Source organism: Andrena cerasifolii, chromosome 3 (assembly GCF_050908995.1).
Source record: "Andrena cerasifolii isolate SP2316 chromosome 3, iyAndCera1_principal, whole genome shotgun sequence".
Lineage (NCBI taxonomy): Eukaryota > Metazoa > Arthropoda > Insecta > Hymenoptera > Andrenidae > Andrena > Andrena cerasifolii.
The window spans coordinates 20,756,449-20,780,346 of record NC_135120.1 but is presented as its reverse complement, the minus strand read 5'-3'; the positions used below and the strand labels follow the sequence as shown (position 1 = coordinate 20,780,346).

Below are 23,898 nucleotides of genomic sequence, written 5' to 3'. Positions count from 1 at the left end.
AACTAGACACTATCGATGAACAGCACCCTGTCCTCTCTTTATTTAATCAATCGGAGCCGATGTTCGCGCGCGGCGCTCGATCAACACGCGAGGGTGGTGGCTCGCGCGTTTACCGTCCCTGTCCATGAAATCTATTTTATATTGCATTGCAGATCAGGGATCGTTGTTCGATTATTCATGATCTGCGGAGCCTCGACGCGGCGGACTCGTGTACACTCGGCTTTTGAACGCGTACACGCATCGCGCGATTAATTTGCGTTCGTTGTTTGAGACCGAAAGGAAACTTTATCGGCTCATGAATGATACCCTACGCCCTACAGCATTAATCCATAATTGACACGGTGAAATGTATGTTATGCAACCGGCGGGCTCGGGGGCAATTTGACCTCAAACGAACAAAAAAAAAAGAGTAGTTTTATCTCATTGAATGCGTAACTGCACTCATTTCTCGTGCTGGGTCAGCTCGTTTAATCAGTGGATTTCGAAATTGATACAGACGGACTTCGTTTATAGTTTTGATAACGAATTTATTATTGATTATTAAATATGTAAGCGACTAGATAGGTTGCTACTATAATCAGCGAGATGATAAGATTCAGAAGAGCACTCTGGATTTTTTTAAATTCCAAGTGCTAACCAGTCCTTGAGCTATTTGTCACAAGTTTAACTACTTTAGTTTTCTCTCTCTAATCTTCTTGAGGTTTTAAGGGCGGCTATAAACGAATCTCGGATGAGTTGTTCCGAACGGTAGAGTGTCTAGTCGTACCTGTGCTGTGTTTTCTAAGAAACCTGGCGCGTATTCCGTGCCACTTCACGTTAACGATTGGCTCCCCAGATTGACAGGTGATGCACATAGGTATTCCATAATAGAACGTAAACGAAAGAAGCACAATAATACGTACGAGCAAGGTGGTCGATTGGTTCACTCAATTAAGCTCAACTAATTAGAACTCGGATTGTGGATCTGCGCTGCTCGTGTCGTATCAGTGAAGGATCGGCAGTTCTTCCACTTACCTTCGTTTGAAGCTAACAAAAATAAATTATCGTAGCAATAGCAGCAGAAGGGAGTTGATCCGGGACTTTTCACCAAATGCCATGGCAACGTCTCATCTCTCCGAGCGTCGAAACATTTTATCTTTCGGACCGAGGGGCGGTAATTACCGAGTAATGCGCCTCGCGGCATTTTATCCCAGAAGGAACAACAGTGGACTCGTTTCAGCTGTCCATAACGATGTCGCGGCGTTTGCAGCGTTGCCCATTACAGCGAATCGGAGGGCACCGCGTTGCATAATCCCATGGAATACGGTATGCACGTCCTCCGACTGGCATGATCCGTCGCAACCCTCTACTGGTTCAACGTCCTATATCACCATCCCTGCCGATTGCTCTCGCCCTCCACCGTTCCTCTTCTCGGCCTTTGCGAACGCATTTCAATCCGCATTCGCGCCGCCAACAGCTCCCTTCAACCGCGCGGATTGCTGACCGCCTCTCGATTACGAGGATCGTATTAATCATTATCTCCGAAACGTATCGACCCAGATCGCTTGGTCGTATATCGCGTTTGCTCGCCTCCCACTGAACCGGGGTACGTTTAACCTCCCTTTGTGCCCAAAGGTGGTGTGTCGCTTGGTTAGCCGCACAACGCTGAAGCGTCGGTTCTATGGCCATTATTACCGAGTATCACGAAACGTTGACTTTTTTATGCCTGTTAGTTATATCCAGATTATCTATGACTGCTATTCTTCTGGGGGGGGGATCGGAGAACTATGGGCGAGGTACATCGAACGAGTGGACGTTGAAATTTGTTTGGCAAAGTGGATTTGATTGTGAATGATAGAGGTTCGAATGGTGCCATTGTAAAATGTGTCTCGCTGTGATAGGTATTTTGTGATAAATAGAAAGAATCTCTGAAACATCGCGTGAAGCGGTCCCCAATGGAATTGCTAGTATTTACTGAAATAATTGGCGATTGTTGCATCGCGCCGCAAAAATGTTCAGTTAAATAAACGGTATTGTAAGCGAGAGGCGTTCGTTATTTGATTAATCGGACCGTTCAATCGGATGATACAGGATTAACCGGATAATCGGTTACGCTGGTGCTGTACGATTAAATAACGGAAATGAATTTCGAACCCTCTCTGGATTCGGGACAATTCTTTCGGCAGTAATTTTCAAGCTTCCCTGCGAAAAACATCACTGCTGCTCTAAAGTCAAAAATACTTGCGTCTGAACATATCTACACTCTAACGTATTTTCTTAAATAGTCGAAACATCAAGTTGTTGAAATTATACTGAAATCCATAATTACACAGTGGTCGATTCGATTTTCATTCGTCCCCACTTAAACAGCCCTCTTAAAACAGTGCGCGTTAACAAATAAAGGCGGGCATTTCCCTGACGCGCTGAGCATCCAGCGAGAGTGTCGAATGGAATTTCTTTTGTCCCTCGCCGGCCTAAATTCCCCCATCGTAAATTCCATCGGTCGGAACACGCGAAACGGATATTTGTTTCGAGCGAAGCCCCGAATCGGAATTCTATTTAACGCTTTGCTCGGCCAATTCGTTCTCATTTAACATCGCGGCGTCACGCGCATAATCCGGCTGGTAAGCCTTTAAAATAATCGACGTTGTCGGATCGAGTAGCGAGCGGGGGTGCGGGCCGCCGATGTACGGGGATCGAAAATCGCTCGGCGCCCGTGAATCGCCGCGAAACGGCAGTCACATTGTAATCGGGTATAACGTCGGTTTTTCTATGCAGCCTCGCAGCCGGTAATCGCTTTAACTGCCGCTCGCCGCTTATAATGCGATCACGTCGCGATACACAGTCCGATGCATTTTCTATCGCTGGTGACGTGCTACCCCTCCGAACCACCCGCCCGATCTCCTGTACCCCTTCTGCCGACCAACCCCGCTCCCATCCCGTTTCCATCCCGTCGATCGTGGCACCGCGATGGGCGCCGACTATACGCGGTCGCTGCAGGGGGGCGCGACGTTCTGTCCATCGAATTTTGGTCGAACAACACCGCGTGATACTGTTACTGTGCAATTAAGCATGAAGGTGCCGGAGTACCGATGGCACTCATTATCAGAGGAACGTGGGCTGGCTGGCGTTCTTGGATCGACTGCGCGGACGTTTTAATAGATTAATATGATAGAATCTTCCTTCGTCTCAAACACGTTGCATAGTATCGTAGGTAGGTACTTACATACAACCCCTGTCAATAAGTTTGGAACGAAACGCAAAAATACGAAATTAACGAGGAACACCAATATTTTTTATGTATAATATGCAACGGTATATATATGAAACGCGTGGTAATGTTAAATTGGTCTATTTTAAAGTAAAAGCACCAAAAATAATTAAGGATTTTGTTTATTATATAATACAAAATATGGAAGAAAGAAAATGTGTCTGGGAAATAAGTATGGAACGGACCGATGTTCTGGAAAAAAGTATGTAACATTATGAATTTGCAAAGAAATTAACTGTGGGACACCCTAGAAGCGTCGGAAGTTTTGTCGAGCCGCAACAGAATGGTAGCCAGGTATTCCACGCGCCCTCCGCCGTTTATCGGAATGAATTTCTACCGATCCGTCCTCGTCATGCTGATTAGGCTCCAAAGAGCTCGAGAATCTCCGCGGTCAAACAGCGTGCGCACGCGAGCGTTTTGAATGTTTGGATAGGCGGGAAACTACGGTGGACGTTGCGCAGAACTTCATCGTGCACGCTCGTTTTCGACGTTACCGCGGCCATGTGGACGCGCAAGGGGGGCCGAAGTGTACACACGTAGCCGCGCGACCACGTTCGAAACGCGGCGGGATTCGTCCTGTGTACCGATGCACGCTGCGATGATTGCGTTCACGCACGCGTTTCACGCTCTCGCCACGATATTTGGCGGATCTGCTGAATGCGGGGGTGGCCTACGGTGCAGCCAGATGGGGCGGGCAGAGGGAACGGAGGGCGAGGTCGGGGCGGGGAGAGGTCGAAGGGATGAAGGGATTGCGAGCGGGACTGGAGTAATGTCTATTATCGGATTCAATATCGGTGCTCTTGGTAAGCCAGTATACAAATACCCCTATGGCACGGTAATAACAACATAGGTGCACGTGAATCCGATTCCCAGCCACGAATCCTATATGCGACGGATGGCTGCGGTCACTGCAGTCCGTGTGCACGCTATCCCTCGATAGATATAAAACGAGATCTGGGTTTCGCGTTCTGCCTGCCCGTCGAGATGGGAATTGCGTGCGAGCGGGGCCCCACTATCGGGGGACGTCGATGTCGGTGATCGAACGATAGGACGCGAAACCTTCGGGGATTGGCTCCACTTTTCTTCAGGGGTAAAATTCTCGTTTGATCATCGAGGAAGGTAGGATGGGAGGTTCGTTTCGCGGAACAGTGACCTTCAGGGTTGGACCTACGAATCTTCTTTACCGGTCCCGTGAAGTCGTAAATGTCTTCATTCGCATGGAAAAGAAACCCCGAGAGAAATCGTTTTTCTTTGCAGAGCCGTGGTGGAGGTGTTGCTCGCCGCGGGGGTGGACGTCAACACGAGGACGTCCGCGGGAACCGCGATGCACGAGGCGGCGCTTTGTGGCAAGATGGAGGTGGTGCGGACCCTTCTCGATCGAGGGGTCGATCTGGCCATTCGGGACTCGCTGCAGAACACGGTGCTCGATCTTCTGGGACAGTTCCCGCCGCACGTCACCCAGGACATCACCGCGGTGATAAAAAGTACGTATCCGTGATCGTGTGCTCCTCCTGTATGTCTTATTTCCTTCGATAACTTTACTACATATACTCGTCTTGCGCAAACCGGTCGTGTAATTAGAAGTCGACGCGCAAAAACCAAGTTGCTCGTGAAGTAGGCTACGGTATTCTATATTTAAACGAGTGTCAACCCAGTTTCCAACTGGCGCCACTTGTCCTTCGACATTTGCAGTCATCCTTTGCAGGATTCTATTCCGTTGCATTGAGTTTCATTACATAGTACGTCTGTTCGAGTAACATTCTTTCCATTCGATTCTGTGCTACTTCGAAACCATGATTAGTACGAGCTCACAAGGGAACATCCCGAACCCGAAAATTTAAAAAATTCTGAAACTTTTTGAATATGTACGGGATTTCTTCCTGATTACAACGCAATTTTTGTTTGCTGCCCAAATTTACTCGAAGCAGGTGAAATTAACCCCTGAAAATTTGGCTGTTTTCCGATTTTGTATTATAACTCGTGAAGTGTAAAAATTTTTTTTTATCAAATCATAGATTTAATTAAAAGAAGTAACTTTTGTCGTGAAACTTTTTTTCTATCTCATACAGTTCGCGAGTTATAACACAAAATCGGAAAACAGCCGAAGTTTCAGGGGTTAATTTCACCCGCTTCGAGTGAATTTGGACAACAAACAAAAATTGCGTTTTAATCAGAAGGAAATCCATATTCACATATTCACAAAGTTTCAGAATTTTTGGAATTTCCGGGTTCGGGATCTTCCCTTGGCAGATAAGTTAGTGACTCGTGATTGTGAATTACCTAAGCAGTATGAATTTAGAATTATTAACCATTTGGAGTTTATAGATTAACCATAAGGTCTACATTTCCGCAGTTTGTATCATTTGAAAGAGGAATAATGTGAAAATATGAAACGGAGGAATGCGAGCCTCTGTTGAAGGAATAAGAACCGTGAAGAACGTGTTGTGAACAGGGCATAGGTCCTCCTCCGGCGTGGAGAGCGATGCTGACAGTGAAAACTTGCCACCGATTCCGGTCCAGGGAGGCGATTCATTGGGCAGCCCTTATGAGAACGTTCGACCAGGGGACGATCTCTCCCCGGCGGAAGGGACGTCGCCAACTCAATGGCAGTTCTATCATAAGCCTCGAGACGACGATCGTCGCGTTTCCGGCACTTCCGTCATGTCCTTGTGAGTATTTCTCTTCTTTCTTCCTTCCTCTCTCTTCACTTTGACACCGTGCGTGCGCGTCGCGGCTTGCAACGCTCCTCTACCCTGTTCGGCTGTCTTCGCGTGCTGATCGTAAATCATTCTCGCGATCTTGCGCTCGACGCTTGCAGCTGCGTGCAATATTGCTAACGTAACGGTAGAAGATGTCCCTACTCTGTGGACGCTTGCTACTTTCGAATTATTCCCAGGTGATAGATAGCAATGCCCATGAAGGTAGCTGGAAATACAGGATATTGAAACCCAGTTTGCAGTGTAAATAAAGAGACAAAGTGTGAAATTGGCTCGACTATTCCACACACTAAACTGCTCCATTCGTTTCCTCACGCTCTATACCGTTCAACGAATTATCACCTAAATATCGCCACGAATCACCACACAGCTGCCAAAAGCCGGCTGATACAACACTCTTACTTCGCATACATAATTACCCACCCCTTTCGACTCAGTGACAAGTGAAACCCGCGGTGACATTGCGAATTACCTGAATAAGCGACGGGTCTAAACCGTCCTCAGTTCGCGAGGGGTCGAAAACAGATAGTCCGCGGTTCGGCCTCGCGTAAGAATGACTGCGTTCGGGCGTGACCGTGCGCGACTACCCTCTTCAATAACCTATCGGTACCCACTGCCAGCAACGGGGTGCGCGAGCTTCGGCGTAGCGAGGAATAAAGGGGAAAGGGAAACGACAAAAAAGGAGTTGGAAAAAAAGAAAGGGAGGGAAAAAAAGGACGACGATGGTGATGCAGGTTGCCAGTATTTGTGCTCATCCGGCGTCATCTTCGCGGTGGAGAAAAGAGTATCGCGTGGGTGGATCGGATAAGAGCGGCGGCGGTGGGGCTCGGTAATATTTTCTAGAAAGACCGGATATATGGTATAGGCAAGCGCGTAACCGTGGCGGCTTTAATATAGGAGAGATGTTGGGTAAACAAAAGCGTAGACGTGGACCAGGCAAGCGGGCAGAGTGAATGCGCGAGAGCGGAGTGCACGGGATGATGGTTAACGGTGGTACCACGTTAGTGGCCGATGCTGGTGCACACCGTGGCCTGGCCAGAGGCGGAGGAGAGGAAAGGTTCTCGGGGCCGAAAAGGGAAGCTGAAACCGGAGGTGGAGGCTGGAGGAGGTGGCGCGGCCGCGTGTAGCCCCAGCGCGTTAAGCACCGCTTGGCTTGGTTTAATTTTCCTGATGTAGGCAGGCGATGGTGGGTCCGACCGCCTCGTTCACCCCTGGGTCACCCCCGCCGTATCACCCCATTGGTACTACTCGCTCTTCTCTCTCTCTCTCTCTCTCGCTCTCTCTCTCTCTCTCTCTCTATCTGCTCTGCTCTGCTCTGCTCTCTCGCTTACTCTGCTAGTGGTACTGGTTGGCCAGACCAGACGGAGAAAGAGGACGATGGGCGAGCAAAAGACTGACAGCTGGAAAAAGGGAGATGGTGAATGAAGGAAAGAAAGATGGATGAGGAGGACAAGGTTTATAGAGAGAGAGAGAGAGCGAGCGAGAGACAGGGAGAAGGAAGGGAGTGAGTGGTACCAGGGCTCTCCGCACCTCCACCGTCAATGTTTGACGTCGGTAGCCGTGGCTCGGCCGCCTCGAGATGAATCCATCACGTTAAACAATGTAAATGTTAGCCCGTCTCAGCATAAAACTAATAACCATTGCTCTCTCCCTCGTCCTGTGGGCATGGCCTCCAGCCGCGGTTCGCCAGCTTCTCATTCACCTCCACCTTCGCTCGTTTCTACTCCTCCTCCGCCTCTGCTCCTCCGCCTCTTCGTTCACATCTCTCTCTCTCTCTCCCTCTCTTTTTCTCTCTGTTTCACCACTTGCCTCTCCGACCTCGTCTACGTGGCCTCATTAAAAAGTCGGCACTCGGGGCGCGGACTCGTCTCTAGTTAAAGTTACGCATTGTTGGGATGGAAACGATGGTACCCGACCGCTATTCTTCCGCTGTTCCCTGACCGATGAGCAGTCCCTGCCTCGTTCCGTTGCAGTGTTCTTATGCTCGGTTCGGCTAGGTGTATCCGTGGCTGCATGCTGCTGTACGATTACAGAGACCGGGCATCTCCGTGGCTCAGCGCCTCGAGTGACGCCTTTGTTCGTGACACGTCGAAACCTACCACGGCGCGGATAAAGTCAGAAATATTCTGTACTTGCAACGGAAACGAGGGGTTCTCGTAGGGTAGGTCGTTACTGAACGAAACGCGGCTTCTGAGGGGTATAGGTAAGGTAGCTGGGGATGATTTAGTGGTATTAGAATGGAGCAGGATGCTTTTACAGTGGCACGTTATTCCGTGCTGGCTTCGGCAGTGAATATCAGTTGCGTTGCTTCGCTTTCGGTGTGCCACAGCAGATAAATGCTCAGGCATCGTTGCGAATTTCACGATACACGACGGATTGCGAATTCCAGCGAAGACGAGCAGATTGGGGGACCAGTGAACGGAGTACGGAGGACCCTCCAGCTGACAGAGGACTCCGACCCCAGTTCCGTCTTCGACAGCGTCTTTATGTCCATGTCCGACACACTCAACTCGATAAATACTCTCGAAAGTTCCGATCAAACTCCCGACGACAAACCACAAAACACTACCACCAACAGAATACCGTTAGTACAGCGCGACACCACACGGTAATGACATGCAAACATTCACCATTAACTGGTAGCGCTTTGGATGTCTTTACGCTGGAACCTGACCCCCACTGAATCGTCTATAAAGATTTTCAACGAATTTGATTCGTGATTGAGCAGCACCTCGAATAAGATCACTCTACTTTTGAAGAAACAAACCCTTCTTAATCTAAGACAGCCATAAAAACTAGAAGCCGTAGTTAAGAAATTGATGCAATTTTACAAAGCTTGCCTGTATTTTCAAAGGAGATAATCATCCCCTACAAAATTTTAAACCCATTATATCGGATAGCGTTTGTCCTCCAAAACGCTACTAAACGTTACTAGCCAATTTGGCGATTGTGCACACCGTTGAATATCCAAATAGAAATTAATAAAAACAGAGAAGAAATGAGAAACAGACTTAACGAAGCAAACAAAATTAACGATTCCTCGCCGATCGTGAATTGGTCCCGCTGAGACGTTCAGTTTGATTGCGCAGGGGTTCCGACAGTGGATTGTACCAAACGCCACCAGTACCTCGAGGAACAATGGAGGGTAGCTTCGTGTCGGAGGATCTGTCCTTGACATTACCCACGGGATACGGGGATGGCAGGGAGTCGGACCAATTGAGCGTTTCCTCGTCCTCGAGCGTCGGTGGACCGAGCCCACGGGACCGGCGTTGTTTGCCCAACGATTCCAGCGCCACTGGGATTTACTTGCCAATGGGACCCTTGTCCAGTTCACTCCACAGCCCCGCCTCCAACAATAAAGTCTCGGTAAGAAGCCAGATCCCTTTTACGTTAAGATCATCCCCGACTCGATCAAGGGTTGCAGGAGGTCGCGCCAGCTGACCTCGTTCGAGCCGTTCAATCGTTTTGCCGACTCGTTTGACGAGTATCTGGGGCAGCTGACACCATTCATCAATTACACAGTTCGACAAAATTTGACTTTTTTTCGTACTTGTAACGATCAATAGCTATTTAATACAGCTTTTCGTCCCCTGAAAACGAATCCACAAACCGTTTGTCGCCATCACCCTCAGTTTTTGAGAAATTCGATTTTGAAAAAAATTCCAAATTTTCAAATTTGAATATTTTTTGTGTCGAGACGTGACTTTCCTCTTCTGTTAATGCTTTCCGAAGGAAAAATGTCTGCTGCATCGCGTGGAATGGTCAGATTTTATCCTGGACTCTTAGTTTTGGAAATAAATTGAAAGATATCTTCAAAAATGGGTGCATTTCGGGCGTCCTTTTCCCTTTGATCGATGTTTAAACATATTTAAATGTTCATAATGCAGTAATAACTTGTATCGTTGTATTCGGGAGGGTCCATAGAATAATTTAGCGCAACAAGCAACCGAATAAGTATTACCGTTTCGACACAAAAAATATTCAAATTTGAAAATTTCCAATTTTTTTCAAAATCGAATTTCTCAAAAACTGAGGGTGATGGCGACAAACGGTTTGCGGATTCGTTTTCAGGGCGCGAAAACCTATAAGAAACGGCTATTGAATGTTACAAGTCCAGATGGCTGTCGAACTGCGTTACGAATTACTTTACATGCAGATATTTCAGTTAAAACTTTTCAAGATCCTTTTGTCACGGTTCTGTTTCTTTTATAAATGCCTTATACCGAGGAATTACTTAGTAGTTCGTTTACTAACATGACAATTTCCGATGACGGACACTTTGTTCCCGCGTATCCTATTTCCTTCTTCTTGCCGGTGATTGAATCTTTTTACACCGAGGAACTCTGGCGTATAACGCGGCAATGAATCATCCCCTGCGCCTCGCAGTTCGTTAACGTGGACAAATTGATCGTGGCTTAATTGGCACGGCATTCCGACGTTGGATGTCGTTTTTCCTTCCAGCCGGGAAGCTTCGCGAAAGCGGGGCATCGTGTTCGCTAACATTTAATTCGAAAGATGTCCGTTTGATATTTTTGTTGGGCCACTACATCGCTGTGAAGAAAAGTTCCTTTTCTTTTTCTTCATCCAGAATTAATTTTCCACTCGACCAACTGCCTCAGAATTCGCAACCACTATAACCCCACCAATCTATTTAACTCTACCATGAACCAGGCAACCAACTATCCGCGCATTTCCCTTGTACCCGCGCAAAGCTGTCAACTTCCTCAGGGAAGGCATTTCTCCCATTGCAGCCAACACCTCCTAAGAAGCCACCAAGGCGCAATCTATCAGTGTCGCCGACGCACCTGCAGACCCAGATGTCCTTGTCCGCGGAATGTTCGCTGGGCCCGAGCAACTACGAATACTTGTTCATGGCGCGCAGCGGCGCCCGCAGCCACATAGATCTGGAGCAGCTGCAAAAACGTCGCGAGCAGTTGCGCCACGTGACCAGGAGCGTGGACCAGTACGTGGAGATGAAGTCCCGGATGCAGGACGGCGAGGAGAGGCGCGACCCGGGCGTGGAGCCCGTCGCTATCACGTCCATCTACGAGAACAGGCCCATCAAGACGCTGAACCCTCGGCGGAAGCTACGCAGGCACGCGTTCGACGCTTACGAGGCGGAGGGCGGCCCGGACAAGTCGCCGTGCAGCGAGACCAACTCGATCATACTGGAGCAGACGTTCGTGTCGAACGCGTTCCTCACGCTCAAGTCCTCCCAGGAGAGCCTCCTGGACGAGAAGAGGGACACGGGTGATGAGCAACAGGCCCACGAGGCCCGCGAGGCGACCGACAAGCGCCTGAAACGAGTACAAATGATGTTGCCGACCAGTCCCACCCACTACGCGCAGCCACCGACCCCTGACCACCCACCCCCGTCGGCGATGCAGGCTGAGAAGTCTATCCATGAACGAATTCGCCCGTTGAGTCAGGTAAGCGTTTCAGAGATCCTTCGTTAATGATGGTGTTTCTTGGTCTGACTGTGTTTTGTACTCTCTGGCTCAGTGTTTGGTATCTGGTAATTATCGAGATGTATTTGATGGGTCTGAAGGGAGCGTTGCTTGACACAAGTACCTATAGAAATTGGAGTGGATCGTTGAAGGGATTTGTCAATGGGGTGTCGGAGTAACGTTTATTAATTCGGAGAGGTGTCATTAGGTGAGTTTTACCGTGCGCTGGGTACTTTGTGCTTCTACGCCTTTACTATGCTCGAACGGAGTGTCGCCCGAGAAACTTACGAACGGAGGATGAATTTCACGCGCGCCGAGATCTCATACTTCTTCGTGGCTGTTGCGCGCAACCAGACATCACCAGACGATTTCCCGTCGCGCGTCTTCCCTGACAACAGGACATTAACTTCCCAATCGCATCGAGTGTGCCGCGGGGTAGACGATCGCAAGCTCCAAAGCAGTTCTGAAGCGGCTGACGAGCCGAGGCGTCTCCGCGATTCGTCGCGCGCTCTCTATCGGAGCGTGCGTTCAATTCTGCATCCTCGGCTGCTCCTCAGGAGCACGCTGCAGCCGCGTCTGTGCGCCCGTATCCGCGCCAGACATGCGGGGATGTCAAACGGTGGTGTCTGACGCGTCGGGACGCGAAAGTACTGGTCTGGAATGCTCGTTTCGGAAGCGGTAGCAGGCCCAGAAGAGGTTATCACCCGCGGAGATCTGGGCAGCGCGTCGCGGCCGCTGCCACGTCGTACTTCTGTGGGAAGAATAGCGCCGCCAGTGGGCGAGGGGAAGCGATCGCCGCGTCTGCTGCGCGGCCCGGACGCTTGGACAGTAGATAAGCAGTCGGCGGGACGCCTTAGCAGGTTACGTTTAATATACAAGCCGTGTTTGATCTTTGATGCGATTTGCAAGGAGCTCGATCTCTCTTCCCTCTCTGTCTCTACCCTCTCCCTCTCCGTTCCTCCAGCTCGCAGCTTGTATCGCTCGTTTCCCGCCGTTTGCCGCGTCATCCTGTGATCGTTCTGCTGTGAGACTGACTACGCTCGCTTCCCATCCACTCCGAATGGATATCCATAACATACACCCTCCTTGTACGGGCTTCTATTTCTCCTATATCTCCTGCCCTCTTTATCCATCCCCTGCCATCCCTGGCCCTCTTCGCCACCCTCGTTCGCCTCCTTCAGCCCTCCCCAGTCTCCTCTCGCTACTTCCTTCCTCGCCGGCTGCTATATGCGTTCGCAATCCGTGTCTTTCAGCGGTTATACACGCTCCACGAAATATCACACAGTGAATATATCCTTCGAGCGAGGAGCTGGATGACGGGAAGACGCTTTGGGATCGTGTGCGCGATGGTATGCGGGGCGCGAGGGGGCTGCAGGCGGCTTGAGAGAACGCCTTGCGACGTTCCTTCGCTGGATCGAGTAGTTAGTGCCTCGCAGATTTACGGATGCCGGATACGATCATCGTGTATGCCGTTTACCAGACCTTTGGCGCGCGAGCCGAGCACGCTTTCGCGTTTTCTGGACCGATGTGCTCGTAACGCCGGGATAGAGGGTTTGAAACGTGTATATGGTGTTCGTAAACGGCGCGGATGCTAACACCGTCGGCTGAGTTCCTCTCTTAGTTTCTATGACACGCGATCAAGCATTTGTTTTTACATTTATTACCACGAACCGAGGCAACCAAGCTGTTCACGCGTTCGATATTATTTAATTCGCACAGAGTCGACTTGAAAGCCCTCTTCCGTTCGATTAGAAAGGACAGAGGTATTCAGGCATGATCCCGTGAAAAGAGATACCCTGTACACGGATCTTGCAATTTAGCTGTAATTGACGAGCTCACAGGGTCGCGACCGGCGATAACGAATCAGCCTCTATTCCGATTGACGCTCGTAAATCTCATCAACGAGGACGAGGCGCAGCCGATATTTCGGCACAATTTAGCATCTCCTCCAACGTTAACAGCGACAAAGGTTTCACCGGAACGCGAGCCGTTTGCTAACTGGCACCGTACTTCCGCATTACGTTGTGCTCGCTGGAACAAGCGGAAGAAGGATAGGCCAATCGATTAACTGGATCGAGATTAGAATCTGAATCTTTTATTGAATCGTTCGGGTCTGACCGAGCTATTCGTTCTTAAATTTAATACATATCACAAATGCTTCACTATTCCAATAAACGAGGAAGAAGAAGCGATGAAACGAAATCTCCAATAAGCGAGGAAGAGGCAATAAAACGAAATGCAGAAGCGTGGAGATGAATTCTTCTTTCGAGAAGCAGTAGGAAGAACAATCTGTTCCATCAGAATCCTTATTTGAATCCTTTATTTGCTCTGACCAGCTGAGCTAAGTAGTCGAAACGTCTGCAGCACTCCTGATTTAAAATCCGTGACCGATAGCCACTGCATACCTACTGGAATATTTTCGAAACACCACTTCCCGACTGAAGAGGACCCAGCGCTCCAAGCCAAGCACACGTCCAATTAAACCACCGAAAAGACTCCGGCAGTTCAGCCCGTGCACCGAATCATCGCCGCGACTCGAAAATGAAAGCGTCGAATGGAACCTAGCGTTCACGGGCGTCAGAGTCGGCAAACGAAGCGTCGTTTCGGCGATCGTGTTCGGCTGGCGGGTGCCGCAAATCGCGAGAGGCGAGGGTGCCAGATGCGATTCGACGACGGGATCAAGCGGTATCGCGGAAAATCCAGAAGGATCCAGGAAAAGAGGAGGCTGCGCGAGGCAGCCAGAAGCCTCTGTCGGCGGAGGGACGAGGAGGTGGCGACGGCGGTGCAGGAGGCGGAGAAGGAGGGAACTGCTCATGGATGGTTGCTTCACACCCGTCAACTTCCGCGGATCCAGCAGAGCGGCAGAATGCAAGACGCCGACACCCTTTGAATAATGAAGCCCTCGGCTTCTATGCCTGTCTGACTTCTCCTCGTGAACGCCCGTTCTCCTTGCCGCGGCGAGGAGAGACCTACAAATTTGTAGCGACGCTTTCCGGCGGCCGTTCCGCAGACAGAAACGCCAGATAGCGGCCGCCGAGTCCGTGGCGTCAAATTTTAATTGCGTTACGACGATCCCCGGCGATATCTTATCTCATCCGTTGACGAACCTCTAGGCCCGCGTTTTGCGAAAAACACTGGCGCATGGACACCACGGGTGGGTGCTCGATTTTCATAGAGGATAGACGATGTTTCTCGTGGGTTGATTCGAAGCGGTCGGAGGGGTAGGTCTTCCTGGAAGCTTCGCTGAATGCTTTCGCTTGGGATAGAAAGTAAATTAGAATGCCCCCTTCGTGGGAGGGGGAAGGATGTTCTTTGAGATCCTTGGTTTCCAATATCTTGGCTTTCGTCGGGGGTGGATGTCGGGGGAGGATGTAGAAGCCGAACGTAGTCTTCCACTGGTTGCGTGAGATCCGTAGTTGAGACGCTGCTGGTTTTCGAGAAAGCCATTGCCCCTCGGAGTTCGCGCTGTAGATGACAAAGTTAAGGGTGGAATAATAGCGATCACTCGATGTTCCAGCTGCACCCGGCGCCTAATTTTTCTGCTTCAAAAAGGATCGACGCGTGGCCACAAATAATACCGTTGCGAGGCGTTTTCGATAAGCCTGGTAGATTGAAATTTTAATATCCCGGCGCGCCTGAAATTGCGAATCGAAAGTTGGGAGATACATTTCCCCCTGGTCGAGATTCGCTCGCGCGATCTATATTTTATAAAGTTTATTTTATATAATCGTATCAAGCGATCGGACCCCGATGGATTTTTATCGAGTCGGAATCGCGTTTACTCGCGCCTCCCCCCCCCCCCCCGTCGACCGCGGACGCGCGTTTTCGACGCGCGAACGATAAAACGAGTTTCTGTATCGTTTATAAAATGTTCTACCGCGAAACGTCATTTTTCATTAGTCTCCTCGGTAATTCGCGGACGTATTACCTCGCGAAAAAATTGGCAGCGCGGGTCGATCGGAGCGTGCAGCTGACGCGCGAAATTCTGATTTGCATTTCCATGGTAACGATGCTAATTTTTCAACGATTAATCACACTGAACCATAATCGTTGCCTTTCGACGAATTCCAAATAGAATTTTCAGCTAAACTTATATTTTAAAAAAAAAATACCCACCTTTCCCACGCATTTTCATGTTCCCCAAACTGGTCCACAGCTCGAATTTCGTGGGGTATAACGGTTGACTAGTTTCGAGGCTTCCCGAGCGATCTACCATCGAAGCATTGCCATCGTCTGGCTGTCGAAGGCATTCTACAACCTCCGCTGTTTTCGAAGCCACTGTTTGACTCCTAAAAGACATCACCAGTGTTAGGTTGACCTATGCTCGCGTTTACGTGCCGGCAGGTTTACAAGCGGCGGTCCCGCGACATGGAGACGGAAACCGACGAGGATTTATTGCAGTTTCCGGCCGGCGGCTCCCTGGACGCGTCCAGCGGCTCGTTGTCGAGCGTGTCACTGTCAGACAAGAGCATGTCGACGGACAACGTCGAGGAATACTTCGGGGACGTTCCGTTCGCAGGTAAACAGCAACGCACGCTTGGCTGCACCGCATGACGCTTCTTTCTGCCCACGTGTACATGCATAATCGTTGTGTTCGTACATGTCTGTTGTTCTGTTGAGTTCGTCCTCCGATCGAGGAAAATCTCCCTCGCAGGGAACACTCGCGAGCAAATCGAGAATATCGTGAATACCGAGTCTCGCGTCGGTTAATTACTATTCCGATTCGACCTAGCCGCGAATGGTTGCCATGTACGCTGAGAAGCAGCGCAATTTTCGCTGCCGCGATTATCGTTCCGCGATCGTATGAATGGGTGCGTTTTACTCTCCTCGGGTTTACGAGCCGCTCGTTTCGCTGGGTAACCAGGGGATTTTTTAAGTATTTTTTGTGACGTTTCTGTTACTATCGGATTCACGTTTCTGGGTGCAAAGTGTGCACGCTCCTTCGGTGAACTGGTCTCGGGAAGAGAAGATGCGATCGATAGGGTAGTGTTAGAGATACTTTTCCAATACGCTAAAGTACGATTAGATGATCGAATAGTTCCTTAGATCACCGGCTATCTACCATAGTTCGTTAACTGTGATGTATGTATATATGCGTGTTTATGGTGTGCTCGGAGGAGGATCCCAGAGTTCTCGGGTGCCTGATGTTCTCTGAAATGGGCGAAAGACAGCTCCTCTCACTTTAGTGGCAGCACACCCCTGAATTCTTAAATCCTCCTTTTATTGACACTCCATATATACCAGTGTGCGTGTCGTGTACATAATACCTGCATAAAACTTTACGAAGATTCTCATATCGATATTTTCCTGTTTATCGTTTGCCAGGTGCACCGGCGATCATTGTTCTGTAAATACACTGCCCCATTTTCAAACAGCTGCCGATGTACCGCGAATTTTTCCCCATTATACGCGTTAAATCATAGTTAACGTACATTCATCACATAGATCGTGTATATCGTTACTACGTCGTAGTATTTTGTCCTTTCTCGTTGTAACTCGCATTCCGATGAGAGTAGGGGAAGTAGCTGTAAGAGATCGTACGAAGTATTGAAAGACGCTCCGAATTCTTTAGGAACGTCGGTCCTTTTGAGCCGAAAAAGAGATATATCTAAATGCCGTCGTTGTACACCGTAACGAAAGTAATACGTAAGAGAAAGTATTCCTGGATGAATGGGTATTGTAAGGGGTGAGTTGGATCGCGGAGAATCGTGCTGGTCTATCAGGAAACCGTGGATAGGTTGGCTTTCGATGTTCGTGAACCTGTGATCATCTTCTTGCGCAATCGCGAGGATCGAGCACACCACTTGGATCCTTCGAACAGCGTCCAGGTGAAAATCTTGTCTACGGTAATCTGACATTAAAGTGATACGAATCTTTTAATCGCTGTGAACGTATGGAGCATAAATGCCGTGAGAAATAAGTTGTTATGAAGTTTCATGTTTTATGGCAGCCTGCGTTTCTAGTTCAGAGACGAAAGAGGCATATAAAAGTGTTTGGACGATGACTTTTATGAGACTTTTATTTAACATTCCGCAGTATTAGTTGTTGATCGAGAGCCGAATCTATCCACGACCAGGCGCCGCACAGTAATGGTGAGATACGTAGATTAAGTATTTTGATTTGTTACAGATTGAATTTTCTCCCCTGGTATATACGTACATACATAGTTTATTTTTTTTTGAGTGATTTTAGATTTTATTTTATGTTAAACGCTTCATCTAGTTATTGTAATCGCTCGACGAGTATTGCGTATGAGAGTATACATTAAACCTAGGTACACTTTAGACGTATTAAAGATTAAGCGATTATAGTGCGTTATAATATATATATACATACATATATATATATATATCTACCGTTGGTGTGCTAATAAACGTTATGCTGCTATGGTATGCGATGTCTCGAATTATTTTGTCGCTTTCGTTCGTCCTTTGTGCTTTCGTGACTATTTCTTGGTCCCACTTCAATGTCCATTCCGTTGAGCTTGTCTTTGCGAGTTGTTGTCGTGCCTCTTTCGCGGGGATCCTAATTTCCTTAACGTTCATCGAATCTCGTGTTTATTACGATGCCATTCACTTGTCTGGGGCATAATTCTGTGCACACTTAGATACTTATGTATAACGCGAAAGAATATTCTTTGCTCTGTCTTGCTCTTTACGTCGATGAATGGAATCGTCTCTCGCGAATAAGCAAAGTGAGCGGACATCGCGTTATATTGATTTTTTAACAAAACGCAGGGCTTTCCAGGAGTGTACAGTAAAGTTTTTAAAAGCTGCGTTTTTGCTGTGACAGTGTCGGAGTATTTTAAGTGAAACTGCATGCGAGTGAAACGAGCGTCGAAGAGATTTTCTTTTCCTTAAATATAAGGCACTTTTATATAAATACAGATTAACAGCGTCGATCGTGATTTGCTCGCAATTACGTACTTCCAAATGCACTGTTCACGCTGCACGGTAAGTCACCAACCATTTTGGATATAAACAATTATATTTCCTATCCACTCGATACTTGCAACCGCTTTCAACTCTAAAATTCACATTTTATACGCTGTACATACGCTGTAAATATTTCAGTGCACTCATTTCCATTCGGATCTTTATCCAAACATGATAGTTACAAAGTTGTTGTACTATTGAATTTATTGTTGAAATATTGAATTTATTTTCCACCGATTTTTTCCACCATTCTTCTATAAGCATGTTCAATTATAGTCACACTTGTCCTGCTTAATTCCATCGATCTTAATTACTTCATTTGTTAATCCAAGCTGGGGAATACGATCTTCCACTGACCCACAAACCTTCCTTCGATATAACTGAACATGCTATTCCTAAGATAATCTTTAAAAGATTCCAGTAATTACTTTTAACCTTTCGTGGTCACTGTGGGCCCAATACACCCGCCTTTTAACTTTGGAGCTTGATACCGGTACGTTCCTGGCTTTGGAATGGCATTGACTTGACATTTTACGGAAAATTGAGGTTTTACTCTTCCGGCAGAGGCCGCCAGTTTTCGAATCAGAGCCTTCCGTTGGTGAGTGGCAGACGTTGCAAAAACATTCAGATCTCAAAATAAATACCTTTCTTGAAACCCACACTATGAAACTATATATTTTTCGAATAGGAGTATATCTTAATAGTAATCAGCCACAGTCTGTACGACAATTAATTGAAAAATAAAAAAAGTTATGATTGTTTTAGTAAAAGAAACTCATTTTTCAGGACTTTACATCTTTCTGATTTTTTTTTACATGTTGTCATTTCATTTTTTACTGAAATGCGATTGTTCCATATTCTACAACGTCCAAAGCGTGTATTATAATTTTTGGGACTCGATTGGACTGATACAGTTCGCACGGTAACTGCCTAAAAATTGGCCGGATCGATTGGACCCAGTGTGACCACCGCGGAACTTCACAGAAGCGTGACCACGATGGGTTAAATTCAAGAAAATAGATGCCAGCAGCGACACACGAATGCACTGCAACGCCACGTTACAGATGCATTTCCCCCGTCAACCTGCTTACTATCGCGTAGAGAGCTACCAGTGAAAAACAAGCCACAGTAGTTTTCAATACTGGTGCGCGTACCCCTGCATCCTCTCGTGCAACGAGAATGTTGTAATCCGTGTAATTGCACACGCGACGAGCGCGAGTGGAAAGTGGAGCAAGGTGAGATCCAACCAACGACACGTCCTTTAATATTATTAGCCTCTTAATTATTTTCATCCGTGCGCGGCGCAGGTTGCACAATGTCGAATATTGCACGGTGAAACGTTGCATCGAGACATGCAACGATGGATTGCGCATGATCGAAATTAATATCTCTGCGGAGATATTGGTGGCATAATCATTCCAGGCGTAACCCTATCATCGCTATCAACGCTCGCTCCCGCTTGGCGTATGATATCTATATACGCTATGGACTATAAAACTGAAACACTTTTGTCGCGTAAAAGAGGAGGGTTCAAAGGCGAAAGGATCTGTAGAATATTTTCAGCTTCCAGCCGTTCAGTAATGCCCCGATACTACTTAGATCACTCGTTAAACCTCCAATTTTGTCATCGTTATCTCCACAGCACTTCACTCCATCCACTTCCCCACCATCTCCTCCGAGCATGCGCTTTGGAAACTTCACTACTGCCGGCTACGACTAGAAATCCCTCGCTTTCACCCGACGATCGTAAACTCGCGGCGCGGTCACTGCATCGCGGTGCAATAATTCATCCGGCTCCACGAAACTACCGGCTTGTACATTAACGCGTGATATCTGCTAGATAGCGGAGTGTCGCGCTAAATCAACAGACAGAGCCAGCCTTATCGACGCCCCGTGAGAGTTACGCTTGCTCGAGGTTTCTTTTTTTTTTTACAGATAAACACGCGTGCCCGTGTTCCTCCTCTGCGCGCTATCGAGGAGGCCGTGCTTGTCGTAGGTTGTGAACTTTCGATAATGCGGCCCTGTCTTTATATTCAGCGTTCCTTGCTGGCAGAATCGTTGCCCAGAGCTCGTCTGCCAACGCCTGCGTCCCAATCAGGTTTCCTCTTGCACCTCGAAATATGTCCCTCTTTCCTCAACTACCAAGAACAATAAAACTTGTGACGGGGTCAGGACGCATTCCCATATCGCTTCAGAAAATTATAAGAAGCAATTGACCTGCTTGCTGGATCAGGATTTGATTCTTCGCAAATGAGCCTCCACTGGGGTATCTAGTAGATTCTTCTTCACCAAGTCCGTCATTCAAAGAATAACCCACAAGGACAAAGCAGCAAGGGAAAGTAGGACAGTAACTTCCAGACTTCATTGACGAAGTCACATCAAACTATCTACTAAATAGGACAAGGTGACGTGCAGGTGACGGCGAGCGAGTAAGTTAAACGAATCGGGGCGAGCTAGCAAGGCGAATTCTCCGGCTGAATTAGGGCTGCGCTGTCACATAATCCAGCTCGATCAGCCTCACTCGTCCGATTCGGCAGCAACGTTCGCATGAGCTATAACAGCTTCAATAGGGCAAACGGCATCACGTCTTCCGGTGAACTACGGCACAGGCATGCGTTCCCAAAGGAACAGCGGAGCTTCATGACTCGAACGCTTATCGCTACACTGTTCTGTATAAAAAAAGGGACGTGGATTGTTGTAATCGAGGTTCTAATCACCAAAGCTTTTATACGTTTCGTTCTCGTGGACCCTATTTCGACGTACATGTGTCCCACGGGGGCTACGAGGCTTGCATTACGAAACAGGCGGTTTCTAACGAGCAGAAAGTTTTCTACTCTTCTTTGGTCACGTTCACAGAGTACAACACTGGGCGTCAATACGTAGCTACGTTCCAACAGAAATTGATCTGTCACGCCGTATCACGTGCTAAGCAACCTGCGCGGCCCTCCACTGGCATTGAATGCAAACATTTTCACGTGAGCGCGCAAAGGTACATTACCAAGGTGCATTGCACCTCAGTGTACCTGGCAGGCAAGGGTATTAGAACCAGTTCCGAAGCACGTAGCAAGACTGTCACGACAATAGGCGAGACTCTGGCCCATGCAGGGAACAGGACAATGTCTCGTTTGACAAACGATACGCTCTATCTTATCGCTGTTTATCTCGCCGCACGGCCGACGATCTTTCAGCATCTTCAAATAAATCAGAGTTCAATCTCGGTTCCGGCATGTCGCGTGTGGAAAATCGCCGTCTCCCATTTTCTTCCTTCCTCTTCGTCCCTTCAGCTTCTTAAAGCACTGTCGATTGAATCAGAGATGGGCGAAATTTCTATTTAAGGGGTCATGCTCAATCATGAGGCCGAAAGAAAGGGTGGACTTTGGAAATTTTTTACTCAAAAGCTATAACACATTTCTCAAAAAATCTTTTTTCCTTTTAAAGATTGCGTCTAGTACCGTGTATCGTATTTTTTTTATTTAAAAATATTTATTAATAACAAAGTTATTGTCCATCTCTCAAAGGTCCTCTCACAAAAAGGCTTCTGCGGTGACCACTGCTGTTCGAAAGTCGATCATCTAAATTAAAAAATTCAAAAGAATTTACTTAGTATATTATATTATCTTGTCTTTGAACGAAGGATTTTTCGAAATATTGATTTGGGAAAAAATGGCGGATGTTTAAGTAAAAGTTTCAATTTTCATCATATTATTCAAGTTCTGAATAACGAACAAAAGTTAAAAAAAAGTTATTCGTCACGCGTCGAATAAATTCTCGTCGAATAAAAAAAAATTAACTTTACTCGTCGAGTAAACAAAAGTTGAAGTAACTTTTATTCGATCCTTTATTTAAATAATTTTTTATTTAGTTAATGCCCAACTCTGGATTGAATGCAGTCCACATATTTTATTCACTTGCGATGTCCTTTCATCCTGCGACAAAGGAGGAATATTTCAATGATTTCGTTATCGAGAATTATCGAAGGGCAGGAAGAGTCCACGGTTTCTTCGAGATACCAGGAGTGCGCAAACCGCGCGCTGTTTTATCTCGTCGGGGGGCGGAGGGAAAAACATAAGCTGCACTGGGCGGGGTGAGTTGCAACCGGGAAGGAACTGGAATTTATTTTCAGCGGGCTAGTTAACCTCTCATTGTGCTTCGTTTATGACCGTAACGGAAAGTGCGCGCCTCTTTGTTGTCGGCCGGAAGAACGCGGAAATTCGTGCTCGAAATCGACGTTAAATTGCGACCCCTGTCGTCCTCCATTCATCTCTTGCGCGCGGATCGCGATTTTCAGCCGAGTACGTTTCGGAACTTCCGATTACGTGACACAGAAACTTGGAAATATTTCCTTTCACCTCTGTGATTCTAATTAATTTCACGGGGACATCTACGACCCCCTCGCAGCCTGAATTTAACACTCAACTACAAGAGAGTTGATTCGCGAACTGTCTCTCCGAGTACCTAGTCTGTTCTAAATTCTTCGACCGTTCCCTTTCAAGACCGCCCTGTGAAGAATCGAAGAAAGCTGCGGGGTCGAATGGTTTCCTACGATTGACAGTAGCTGGTGCATGGGCCGGATTATGACATCGCGCAGGAATGTCCGCTCTTTCGACGGCATGACTGTGTCCAGCGAGTTTTTTCCGCGTTCCACGAAGCGCGAGTTTGTAGATAATTCAAGCATTCCCGTAATTGACGCGATAAGTGGGCCGCGCGACGATCGTTCGGTGGGAAAGGCGCGCTTATCGCCGCATCGAAATTAATTTCGCAACTGGGGTCATTCGTTAATTAAAAATTCGTTGGCAGATAAATAATCGAGGGATTCTTTGAAGTTATCTCCAATCTTCACTAGATAATCAACCCATTAAGAAAAGAAAGCAACACAGAAGAAACATTTAATTGAAGAAAAGAGGACTTGGAAGATACACAGATTCTCGCGAGTCAAAGTGGTAACTAAACAAGTGAGAAAAATTCAGTAAAAAAATTTCAAATTCCAAGGATTTCAATTGATTTCAAGATCCAAATGCTGTCTCCGTGATCCACATACGTGATCGCTGTTTCATCTCGACCATTAAATGCTCTGCCATCGTAAACAGCGGTACGATAAACTGCAAGTTACACTTGCAATTCGGAAAGGAACTCTTCTGGCTTTCTCGCGCGGATACGGCTCCCGCTAGACGTAATTAGGTACTCTACGCTCACGCGCGTCTATTGATCTTAAACGGAAGCAACGCCGGAGTTCTTCTGCGTGTTGGCTCGCACGCACGTTGCATTTTAATGGTAGACGTGTACCGTTTCCTCTGAGCGCAGAATGGATTAGTCATGACCTCCAAGAAGTTTCCAAGAAAGCCAGACGAACGAACTCGACGGCTCCGTTCAACTGACGTGGACGACTAGTCACGCCTACTGTATTAATCTGTCCGTTGGTGGTCTGTCCTGCGCTTGGTGTCACACGATATGTTGTTACACAACGCTATCCAACGGGCGAAACAGCACTAACCACAGATCGATTGATCAATCATCGTATATACACGCATGCGATCACGTTCCGAGCAGAA

General features: G+C 47.6%; 1 protein-coding gene across 3 annotated transcripts in view; it reads left to right on the top strand.

The window, feature by feature from the left end:
* The window catches only part of LOC143366715 (ankyrin repeat and SAM domain-containing protein 1A), a 70,829-nt gene that overhangs the window by 16,398 nt on the left and 30,533 nt on the right, over window positions 1-23,898 (top strand). For 2 of the 3 annotated variants that reach the window (XM_076807990.1, XM_076807992.1), the window contains exons 6-11: window positions 4,508-4,734; window positions 5,703-5,919; window positions 8,357-8,575; window positions 9,057-9,333; window positions 10,719-11,396; window positions 15,759-15,933. In XM_076807990.1, the coding sequence (XP_076664105.1) occupies window positions 4,508-4,734; window positions 5,703-5,919; window positions 8,357-8,575; window positions 9,057-9,333; window positions 10,719-11,396; window positions 15,759-15,933 (1,793 nt within the window). The remainder of the gene's footprint in view (window positions 1-4,507; window positions 4,735-5,702; window positions 5,920-8,356; window positions 8,576-9,056; window positions 9,334-10,718; window positions 11,397-15,758; window positions 15,934-23,898) is intronic. The other variant, XM_076807991.1, reaches the window with a different exon arrangement.